This window comes from Lampetra planeri, chromosome 7 (genome assembly GCF_965212315.1).
Source record: "Lampetra planeri chromosome 7, kcLamPlan1.2.h2, whole genome shotgun sequence".
Lineage (NCBI taxonomy): Eukaryota > Metazoa > Chordata > Hyperoartia > Petromyzontiformes > Petromyzontidae > Lampetra > Lampetra planeri.
Genome location: NC_136113.1, coordinates 12,734,010 through 12,746,536, shown reverse-complemented (window position 1 = coordinate 12,746,536; position 12,527 = coordinate 12,734,010). Strand labels below are relative to the sequence as shown.

The 12,527-nt window shown below is 43.1% G+C and overlaps 1 protein-coding gene across 1 annotated transcript in view; it reads right to left on the bottom strand.

The window, feature by feature from the left end:
- The window catches only part of LOC144720153 (ryanodine receptor 2-like), a 289,470-nt gene extending 279,217 nt beyond the window's left edge, over positions 1–10,253 (bottom strand). The window contains exons 1-2 of the mRNA XM_078596660.1: positions 10,098–10,253; positions 6,847–6,951 (exon numbers count right to left, since the gene is read on the bottom strand). Of these exons, the coding sequence (XP_078452786.1) occupies positions 6,847–6,951; positions 10,098–10,253 (261 nt within the window). The remainder of the gene's footprint in view (positions 1–6,846; positions 6,952–10,097) is intronic.
- Positions 10,254–12,527: the final 2,274 nt, after the last annotated feature.

The following is a 12,527-nucleotide window of genomic DNA, read 5'->3' as shown; positions in this document are numbered from 1 at the left end:
TCTATTGCTGTAAATTAAACAAGATAATTGAAAAGTGACATTTGATGTTTTTTTATTGACTTTGTGATCTTGATTGTAGCACTAATTTTATGTTTTTTTGCCTCATCACAATGAATGTTCATCATTAACTTCCTTTGTTTTTCTTTCTAACGTGGTGATGGTTTGATAATAACATGGCAAAACAAGTTCGTGCATCTATAAATAGAACAGTTACTCGTGAAATAAGTATATCTAAATGAAAGTATTTAATAACCTAGAAGTTCATATTATTGTTTGCAGAAACAAGTTTTTTGGCCAATTTTATTTTTAATGGCCAAATCAGCTGAACATTTGGAAGATTTACTGACATTTCCACTAACTATCCTGAGACACTGCCCATCACGTGAGTGAAGCCAAGTATCTATTTAGCAAAAGAGAATTGTATTAAATGGTTTCAACCACTGCAATGAAAATTATTACAAAGTAGCAAATATCTCCGACAGTAATTTGGCAAAATAAATCCTAGTGGTACGAATAAAATAAGAAGAATAACGGACAAGCATGAGGGGCCAAATTATAATTATAAAACAATTACTTTTACTAAATTCGCTGTTTAGTCTCATCCATACCATAAACACACTGGAGGTCAAAAACAATTATCTTTCTGCTTTTTTACCTTACACTACTACAAAAGTAATCTTGTAATATAAGTGCTTTGAGGTAAGAAGGCAAATGCACAGGAGGGGTGTATGCAATTTTGGAATGGGCCAAAGCAGTTGAGAGATTAGAATCCACTTAGCGCGAGGAGAGCGAAGATGGTTAAACATAGCATTGTAATTTTAGCCACAAATTAAATCACGTGGGATAATTTTTCCAATTGAAAGAGTTTGAGCATTTTTTATGCAGATTTACAACTATGGCTTTTTTCCTGGCTTCACACCTGTTTCAATAAAACCACTTCAATGAGGGACTCTTTCAAACTGAATTCCACAGCAACGTATCGCCAACAGGCCAGCTGTAACCGTGGATGAATGGCGTTTCATTTTCAGTTTAACATTTTTCGCACACGAGTGACTAGGAAAATTGTCTGAGCTATACTCTACATGGCAAATATTCGAGTCAAGGTGATCAGCATTTGTGATCGCAGTAATCATCGCAAAACAGCACTGGTGACTTGAAAGTTGTGCTTTTATGTACTGCAGCACGCACGACACAAGGAACATCTACTTGATTTGAAAATGCATCTCAATAGTCAAGAAGGAAACCTCAAACAGGCAAAGTGATTGTAAAGTAAGTGCTAGGAAACCAATATCTAAGTCGAAAAATGGCAAACCCTCTGTATGTGACACCATCTTGAATCTCATAAAATATCAGGCCTCCTATTACTTCCTTCCACAGTTCCCAAGCAATAACAAAATCCGGGGCTTTTGTTTTGGGCCCATTGAATGCATTATTACTCTCTTGTCAAATGCAGCCAGGTGGGGATGTGACAATTCCATCCACGCAGATTGTAATTGTTGGTTAGCACACTGGACTTGCAATCCAGAGGTCACCGGTTCAATGTGACCTCCCGGTGTGGCAGTTGAAACGATGGTGCAAATGTCTTGAAGCTTCCTGCCCTCTGTCCACCGCGCAGTATAAATGGTGGCACTACAGTCAGTCGATTAGCAGGGACGTGTGTGGTGGGGCAAAGTGTGTACACTTTCACCTCTTCCAAGACATCTGGCCAGTGTGGGAGAGCAGGCCAAATACCCTCTTACAGAGGAACTCCCTAGAGCTCCCATCTCATGGAGGCTGTTCTGCCAGCAGTGGCGTGGACCAGGAATTGCAGGGCTGCACCTTTACCCTTTGTTTTAGGGCACGCTTTAATTTAGAATGAACATAATTCAAAGAAATAATTAAGTGGGTGGGGTGGCAATGAATCAGTAAATCGTCGCACTCCACTAGCTCCATTACTAAGCAACATAGTGAGGTGCAGCACATGTTAGAAGGCTTCATCGTCAACAAATTGACATCATCGATCTGCCCCTCTGTGAGGATTGCTTAATAGGTAAATACATCAATTTGGTTATATTAGCCCCCTCCCCCAACCTTGTTTCTGCGTGGTTGGAGGCTAAAGGTAATTCCTACATTTAATTAATACTGGATACATTTTCATTTGGGTAAATACACGTTATGTGAGATGCGGACGGCTTGCAGTATCTTATATCACTATTTGTCGAGTGTTTAAATTTGGAGATACACATTATCGAGGAAAAATAGGAATCAAACATGTTTCAGTTGGCTGGGTGGCACTCTGGTTAGAATAATCGTCAAAATCAGAATCCTGGATGGACTCCGAGGTTGATAAAACGGTGGGAAGTCGACATTGGTCATCCTCTAGACAGACTGATATCCACAACAGAAATATGGAATTTCTGCCACTGGCTCACAGCCTCTTACCAGACATATCTAACATTTAAGATGGTCAATATCAAAATGAAATTTAAGAGGCGCTGCCTTGGAGAATTCCAGACAATAGTTCAAGAGATAAAAAGCAGGGATGTCCATACTATTGGCATTGAAGGCCTGATAGATTGACTAAGCTGCTAAGAGCTTCGGGCCAGAGACCTATAATAAAGAGAAAGAGAGAGAGAGAGAAAATAGATGTATTAATACCAATAAGAGAAATATAAAATAGGGATGGTGAGAGGGATGTATAAAAATACATATATAAGATAGATATGACAGATGGACTAAGGGACATCTTAGAGAGATGTTCACAAACAGATATTAGAGATGATTGTTTGTACTTCACTCATGAAACCTGCACTGAAGTTCATCCCTTTCCCACCCGGGAAACCATTCCAACTCAGCCCCTCATGCATCATGTGACTGCAAAGGCTATATTCTTACGTAGATGGTTAACTTAATTTTATTTCTAAGCTGCAGAGAAGCGTTTCCAATTGTAAGTTTGAGTGATGCCAAAGCCAAGCTTAAATGAGCCCTCGGGACTCAAGTATGGACAGCCCTGACCTAAAGGAACCGAGGTTTAAATTGACAAATGGACTTTCCGGATCAACGCATCTCACCGTTTGCTATGAATTTCTCATGCTCAATTCTGGGCTTTATAATGTGCATGGGTGGCTTTTGAGATAACACCAGGGCCACCCAGTCACAATCGTCTCAAAGGACACACCATACCGTTGAGAGACTCAATTGTCCAGAGTTTTCCTTGATTGAACTAATTCTCCTGGGTTACATTGACCCAAAAGGCCGATTGGCCAACAGAAGGAATATTATTTTTTATTTTATTCGTTAATTTAACAATACTGTCACATTTTTATTTAGTTTATTGCATTTTACCGGTACAGTCAATAAGATAAAGACTCCACAATGCGGTATTAGATGACATGTGGTTATAATGTATGACCCCTGCTTTCTCCGTTTAGATCAATCGACTTGGAATTTTCTGCTAACAACTTTAACTGGGCATTTGGACCACAGTTTGAAATATTTTTCTCGCCACAAAAAAACTATTTTAAAGGCCTTTTATTGATTCTAACTGTAATTATATCAACCCACCTTCCCTCATCCGATAACGCACAAGCTTTTATCCAAACGAAATTATTTTTCTACGAAGTGTAAATAAGCTTCATGAGACATCAAATGCAAGATCGATTATCCATGAGCAGTTTAATATCACGGTATCAGGACCAAGTCGACAAATGAACAATGAACGGTGCTTATATGTTGGTGGCCTTGAGCCAGCTATGAAAATGGAATATTCCTATGTCGAGGGGGGGGGGGGGGGTCATCCTTTCCAAAGCTATTATTTTCTATACATATATTGTATTTTTCAATACTCTTTGGTTCTTTCGGTAAAGTCACGTAGGTATAAAATAAAATCAATTAAATCACGACGTGACCCACTTCAGCAATTATTTCTTGCTGTGGTTGTCCCACCTTATGACGGACGCTTGTGTTACGCCCGAAACGTCGTGATTTAATTTATTTTCTTTTATACCTACGTGACTTTACCGAATGAACCACAGAGTATGGATCTCTGCAGTCACGAAAACTTCAAATCTAGATTGTATTTTTCAATTCAGTGATAGTTGTGAAGTTTTGGGGATTTAAATTACTTGGATTTTAAAATATGTTCTAAAACATTCACAATTTCCTTCGAGGATAAAATAGTGAAACTGTATAAAGGATGTGGATTTAACAAAGCAAGTGCCCCCAATGTCCTTAACATTGTATTCTTGTTCCAGCTTGTTATGTTTTATGTTATTGCTGGTTACAATGTTACACCTGTATTGCATCATATTAAAAATATATATCATTGAATTATTGCCTGAAATAACCTTAAAATGAATGTTTCGAGATTAATTGTGGAGTCTCATTAATAGTATCAATAATACTAACTATAATCCCTCCAGTAGTGAGCAGTACAACAAAAAGGTGTTCTCTCCTCGTGCACAGTTTTTTGCGGACAATCCAGATTATCTCCACGTACAAAAATAAATTACAAACTAAATAAATACATTTTAAAACGAATCGACCAAAAACCTTGAGCGGGACACTCCTTACAAGAAAATATCAAGATCTGGTGTGGCTTTTGTGGATAATTATTGTATTATCATTAGCGTCATCAGACGATTCTGCACATTGAATGCCCTGCACATGACAGACAGACAAGATTTGGAATACCGCAGTATCCTGTTGGATAAAACAAGAATCATTCTTTACGGGAGAGCGCGACTGTCAACAAGCTGGTCCATAATTATAGGAGGCAGACTGCCGGTTTCCTGATTGCTGCCTGATTCACCTAACAACTTCCTTCGCTTGATTGCATGAATTGATTGCATGGCACAGCCAGGTAACCTCGCATTTTCTGAGTGCTCACCGTGCTAACAAGATTTGCAAATGAAATCGCGGGAGCATGGCAGCGGGACAGAATGTCCTCATGGCAAAAATTATATCTATGGCTAATACATTACTGCTCACCTAAAGCGTTTGTTGCTGCACTTAAATTGATTCCCATAGCAGTGTTTCTTAAAAAATATAATGGGTTTAATGCGAGGGGTTTTATTCTGATTATTACTATTGTGCAGCCCAGGGTGACAGGACTGAAATGATCAACTCTATGCATATAACATGGTTTTACCCCTGGTGGCTGACCAGCATTCAGTAGAACTGATGCAGTGCTCCTAACACAGGTAACGAACCATCTGAACCGCCCATCGCTTAGTCATTTTAAAAGATATGCGAGCCCCATATAAAGTAACATTGAGGCCTGAAATTGACACCATGGGTAATGGATACATATATAGAGACACGTGTGTCCAGCTGGGTGGCATTGGTGGCAAGTCGCTAAATTGGAAAAATTGGAGAGTTGCGAGTTTAAATTGTGATTGGGAATTGACCCGGCTCCATCATCCCTCTTGGGTCAAAGAAAATTAGTACTACCTATATATTCAGAGTGATGGGGCAAAATAGGAATCAGGAATTTCAACAGCTGGCACTCCTATAACTCATGCGAGTATCAGGACAATTACTTTTCATATGGACTTTGATCAACTGAATGGATGGCTAAATCAACAATTACAATGTGTGTGTGAATGGAAACCAGGCGATTCTTAGGCTCGTATTCTTAGTCACGGCTCAGATCTGGCTTGGCTCTGGGTCAAGTGAGCCGGCTCAAAGCCACGTTTAACTTGAGCCGGCTCTGTTCACGGTCCCAGCCACGCTCAGAATTTACATGAGATGAGCACGAGCCAAGCCATGGTGGAGCCACTCATGCATTGCAAGTAACTGAGCTGTTCAAGACTGAGCCGAGCCTTGTTTGAGGCCAATCCCAAGCCGGGCCACAACAAAGAATACGGCCCGTATTGTCTTTCAACTAATTTATTATGGTGAGCAATGTGTGACTGGCCTCCACGACACGAGGCTCAATCTCATTCCAGATTCCTGCCAACAGCAGTAGTAGCTGTCTCCGTTCAGATGCGATGGTACACAAAGACCTCTGCTTACGGGAATGTGATTGCGTATAAAATGTTTCCCGTGATACACGTTTCATTTTCGATGCCTTTAATTCATCGTCTGAGCTTTCAATGAAGCCTCATCCGTTGCCAAAGAGAAGGCTTAACCTTTCTATTTGATGAACAAGCCTTTTGCTGAGGGATCTCAGCCACTGTGCAGACTCGTACGCTCGCTGTGCCTTCACCCATGTGGGATGGAGCACATGCACACCACGCCCACGCAGCTGGGCTGCTCGCAGGAGCACAGGCGCTCAAGACAAAGATTCCCCGTAATGGATAAATAGACTTTTGGGGCAAGTGGTGTGAGTGAGCACCTATGAAGGCCAGCACTGCGCACGAGGCTGTGGATGGCAGGCTCCTTACCTCGCCAGCTGTGTCATACTTCATGGCGATGTTTACACATTGCACCAGATACTCGTTTAAGGCTGAGGCCCAAGCCCTGTTCAGATAATCGTCACTGGTGTTGGCCATGAGCGTGGATTGAACTCAGGTCACCGGGTTCGTAGAGCAGCGAGCTAACTGCTACACTACCGCTCCCCATAATGTGAAGGCCATGCACACACGCACAAACACGCACGCACAAACACGCACGCACAAACACGCACGCACACGCACGCACACGCACGCACAAACACGCACGCACAAACACGCACGCACAAACACGCACGCACAAACACGCACGCACAAACACGCACGCACAAACACGCACGCACAAACACCCACGCACAAACACCCACGCACAAACACGCACGCACAAACACGCACGCACAAACACGCACGCACAAACACGCACGCACAAACACGCACGCACAAACACGCACCCTCACACACATCGGCCACTCACCCCCTCTGCCTTCTCCTCGGTGTTGGCCAACATCTCCTGCAGTGCTCGCACGGACAGCGACTGTTCCAGCACAAACTTGCAGATGGAAAGGTCAGGAGGAACATTCTGCAACAGCCAAAGAAGCCAAAAACCCATTATCAGCACCACAGTCACACAATGCACAGGGATGACATGTGTGCTGCAGCATCAAGAAACGAAATAAAAACTTTTGCGTCAAAACGATCGATTTTTTTTTTGACTCAGCATTTCTCCCTGAGCAACATTTAATCATCTTATTGAAAGCGTCGCTGGCTGAGTTAGGAGAGAGGATTGTGTTTAGATTGAAGCAAAATGTCTGAACCAACCTAATCATCAGTCAATCATAGGCACAAAAAAATCTATCTCACAAAGCAACGTGTCTTTACCGATGGCATTCATTGAGTGGCGGGAAGCCATAACATTAAACAAAACTGGGAAAAAAACCATCTGAGGGCGCATAGACCTCCTGTTGCACCAGAACCTGCTCGACTCTCCCACGAACTCAACTGAGATCCCGGAAACCAATCTGAGATGGGGCGAGACAATTGAATGAAGCGGGGTCAACTGAGGACCACTGCCGGACACCGTGGAGTCCTGCCGATGTTCCGAACAAAAGCCACATCAAGGGCACCACCCCACTGCTCCACGTGGCTTTGTTGTGCCAAGAAAACTGTGGTGGCTCGATCAATCGCTGCAAAACATTAAAGATGACCCACAGTGTGACTGCAGCCACTCCAACGAAATAATGGACCAGATTCATCTTCTTGGTTCTTTCGGTAAAGTCACGCAGAAGGGAAGTAATACAATAATAAAAATAAAACATAATAATTGTTTTATTATGTTTTATTTTTATTATTTTTATTATTTTATTACTTCCCTGCTACGTGACTTTACCAAAAGAACCAAGAAGATGAATCCCTGCAGTCACGAAAGCTTTAAATCGAAATGAACCAGATCACGAACAACTGCATTCTATGATAATTGGTTTTTTACCCTTCTATCTGGCAACAAAACTGACACCTTTTTACAAGGAGTCATGTTTGCATAGACCGCAATACCTGCAGTCATAATACAAACAAAAGAACATAACTCTGATAATGTGCACTGTCCTTGAAGTTGATTGGTCCACACCCGAGACAGCTTTCCTTAGAGCCTAGTCTCACATGGGTTGGACCAGATGACGCCAAAAGGCGCACAACTCAAAGACAATGCACCATCAGAGTATGAGAGCTCGGGGCAAGCATCTACACTATGGGAACCTCATTTGCCAGTAAAAATATGATAATTGGTTTTTTACCCTTCTATCTGGCAACAAAACTGACACCTTTTTACAAGGAGTCATGTTTGTTGCCAGATAGAAGGGTAAAAAACCAATTATCATATTTTTACTGGCAAATGAGGTTCCCATAGTGTAACTGCATTCTATGCCCGGGTCGCCGATGGATTGGGTAGCACATTTTGTTCCAGGAAGGTGCCACAACTTTTAAGCAAAAAAAAAAATCGTCATGCTAATATAATGGGACCTTTTTTTGTCAGTATCAAAGTATGAGAAATAAGAATAGGTTTTACCTTTACTGGCAATAACACGTGTTAAGATGTTCAAACACCAAATAGAAACCTATTTTTACGTTTGATACTTTAACACTGGCAAAATAGGTCCCACGATATAGCTGCTCACCCCAAGTGTTAAATACTCTGATGTGTGTGGCATTGTCCTTGTACTGTTTGTCTTTTGGCGTTCTCTGGTCTGACACTGGTGAAACTAGGCCATACAGAAGTCTGTCTCTGGTGTAGGCCAATCAGTTTCAAGGGCAATGCCCATATACTATCAGAGCATGTATTTCTTTGCATGTTCACCACAGGTACGCGTGGCTAATGCAGACTTGATTCCTTGCAAAAGGTTTCAGTTTGGTGTTTGCACATCTTAACACCTGATTTATTGCCAGAGAGGGTAAAACCTATTCTTATTTTTCCATGAGTCACGCTACTCCCGAATATATTATCACACAGCTCTCAAACTTAAACCTGGATCTATAATTAACGCATACTGTACTTGCCATAAGCAAGACGAAGGAGTGCGCCTCAATTTGCGGAGGACACAGTGCTGTGTTACATCGAGACACGGAGAAGTTAAAACAGCAGAGTCAGGTACTGAGTGTTGCATCGTAGTGCGGTGCGTATTGAACGCAGCAGACGCTTCGTTTGTGCGTGAGAGTGCAGAGTAGAAGAAATTCCCAAATGGATGCCATGAGTGAGATATGATACATCGCCTGGCATCATTATGGAAAAAAGAGCTGCATAGCTCATCAGATTCCCTCCCGAGTCTAAATTTAAAACCATCTGATTTTGACGTGTGATGGTGCAACACTAAAGTGGTGCCGGGTTTTTGCTGGCAGCCCGTTTGCGGCGGTAACCATGGCAACGACGGTATCAAAAGTTGTCTCCCTGCTCATTGCCACTGGAAGCTTTGAGCCAATAGTGGCAATTCCACATTCCCACGGCAGGGGACACAATCATTCCAAAACACAACCACTGGTGGCTTTCCCAAGAGAGTGTTTCTTATTTTGTTGGCTCAAAAATATGACGAGCTGAGCGAACCCGGTCCGGAATTTGAGCGTTTTATGAATTTGCCACCAGGCTGGAAACAACACCATCGTGGTAGGACACGCTTCGGTGCAGAAAAACACCGCAAGTCCAGACTCAGGGTGCTGATCGGCTACCACGGGACTGTGTACCAAAGCGAAAGCGTGGCGAGGAGTGGTATAGAGTCAATTTCGATTTAAAGCTTTCGTGACTGCAGGGATTCATCTTCTTGGTTCTTTCGGTAAAGTCACGTAAAAGGGAAATAATAAAATAATAAAAATAAAACATAATAAAATACAATTCTCACGACGTTTCGGCCACAACGCAAGCAGCCGTCCTCAGGTGGAGAACAGGTCTGTCGGAAAGACAACTTTCTTTCATTCAGACGCTGTCTTTCCGACAGACCTGTTCTTCACCTTAGGACGGCTGCTTGCGTTGTGGCCGAAACGTCGTGAGAATTGTATTATATTATGTTTAATTATTATTATTTTATGATCTCCCTTCTACGTGACTTTACCGAAAGAACCAAGAAGATGGTATAGAGTGGTCATAAACCTAAGGCTGGGGGACAGTGGCCCTCCCACGGGACACATGGTGCGGGTGAGGCGCGGGTGAGGGGCGGGTGAGGCGCGGGTGAGGCCTGGTCGTACCTTGGCATTGGAGATGGACTCGAGGAAGCAGAGACGATTCCCAAAACCCTCGGCGGCCAAGCAGAACTTGAGCTGCTCCTTCTGTATGTTGGCCGTGCTCTGCAGCACGACCTCATCCTCCTGGAGGCGCGGGGACACAATGGTGGCGGTCGTCATGGCAGGTCAAGGAAAGGAATTAAGTTATCGAGTGTGCAAAGGGGGCTAGTGAGCATAGGTAATTGCCTTTGATTGATGATCATGATTATCATACCACAGCAATGTGATGCTTTAAGCGGTTTCCCATCATGTCTGTAGGTGTGTACACGTGAAAGTGTATGGGTGTGTGTGTGTGTAGGCGTTGGGAGTGGTGGTCCAGTGGTTAGCGCATTGCGCTACAAAACATGTCTACCCGAGTTGGATTCCCAGCCACAAATAACATCAGGAGCAAGTAATATCTGAACAGATCCTGGGCCTATCCCGAGTTGAATCAGCCTCACATTGAGTACCTGGTACGGTGTGTAAAGATTAGCACTGGGAAGACAACAGTGGCTGGATGTGGTGCTTGCCACATCACCATTTCTTGCACCTTACTGGCCTCAATAGGTGCTCGCTAAGAGCACTTGTCCAAATTAATGAAGGGGGCAAACTCTTTCTTTGTGGGGTATGAATTTTTTTGTAGTGTGAATGTGCGCACGAATGGATGAGTGCCTGTGTATATGTGTGTGTTTAGGCCTCCATACGTGCTCGCTAACAGCACTTGCCCCAACAGCCTGTTAAAGATATACCGGGGATATTTGTACTCTTTGTTTAGGCATATGGGGAGTGGTAGCATAGCGGTTGCCACGCTGCGCTACGAACCCGGTTCGCACAAGTTCGATTCCCGCTCACGGCCAACACCAGTGACGAGTATCTGAAATCGATACCTGGGTCTCCCCTCGGCCGACTTAGCCTCAAACGAGCACCTGGTGAGATGTGCAAACATCGCCACTGGGTGGGACAAAGGGCGTGGTGCTGGCCACCCACCCCCTCGTCTGCCGTGTCGGCCGTCATAGGTGCTCGCGAACAGCACTTGCCCCGATAGTGTGAGGTTATACGGTGGAACTTTGTCTTAGTTTAGAAATAAGGTATTTGTGTGTGTGTGTTTACACATGTATACAATGCGTGTGAAAGGAGAGCCCTGATTATGAATCCCTTAACAAATGGACACATCTCCAAAAAAAGGCAAAGCCATTCATCATGCTTATTTGCCCAGAGCTGCATTTGCCATCTTCAAATATACAATTATTATCACGTTCACGCTCACATACACATTAGACACATACAGTCAACACTGTACACATACAGTAGGTATCCTTTTATCCATGCTCCTATTATCCTCGACGACTGTTAATCCATGCTCCGAATGGATCCGTAAAACTCCCTATTATCCGCCGAGTACATTATTTCCATTATCTGTGTTCATCAGCGGGCAAGAGGGGCTCCCTAGAAGTGATTGAGGATAAAAGGAGTCACGAAGCAACCGTTCCTCTTATCCGTGGTGATTAAGGGGCACATAAAGGTGGCCATCAGGGGTGCTAAGAACAATGGTATTATTGTCATCATCATCATACAATGATATCATTCTGATGGATTCATGATGATTATGACGATGACGATGATAATGATCGTACCATTGATGTCGCTGTTGCTAAGCGGTCTCCCGCCATGAACGGTTCTTCACCAAGTGCAGTTTCCCCACTGTGTGCTTAGTGCAGTCAATTGCGCTGCACATGCAAGACGAGAGAACACGTCCCAGAGGACCATCGTGGAGATGGAGCAATGAGATCAGCTCATGGGCGGGGGTGAGATGGATTGTGACATCGGAGGACTGTGAACGATGGCAAGTAGCATGGCGAGGTCTTCATCCAGCAGCGGATAGACAATGACTGATGACTATTGTCTACTGGGCATCTGTGAAAAAGTAGCTTCAGAGCTCGTCGGAATCCTCCGGCCTAAATAAAGATTCTGATTCAATGGTGAGGGATAGCCAAAACCAATTTTGCACACACCACGTCACCAACCTGCGGTAACCAGCATTGTGAAATATGACAGCATGTGAACGATTGGACTCCACGATAAATAAATGAAATATCTTCACAACCTGTGCAAGTTGCTGAAATCGCACCAGACTGTGTTTGGGATTCTTCAGATCCATCGTAATTGTTAAGGCTCCAACATCCAAAATATAAGATTATAAACCTAACGGGAGATATATCTAAAGCCATCGGGCACAGCTGTCTTGTTCCATTTACGATGCATAGCAGCGTGCAATGCACAGGGAATATCTGCATGGGCCTAGTGACACTAGCAATGAGATTGATATATAATTAGATATCGATAAGTAATGAATTAGATATCAATATATAATAATAAATATATAATTTGAAATTTTTCTCGATAATTTGTGAAAAT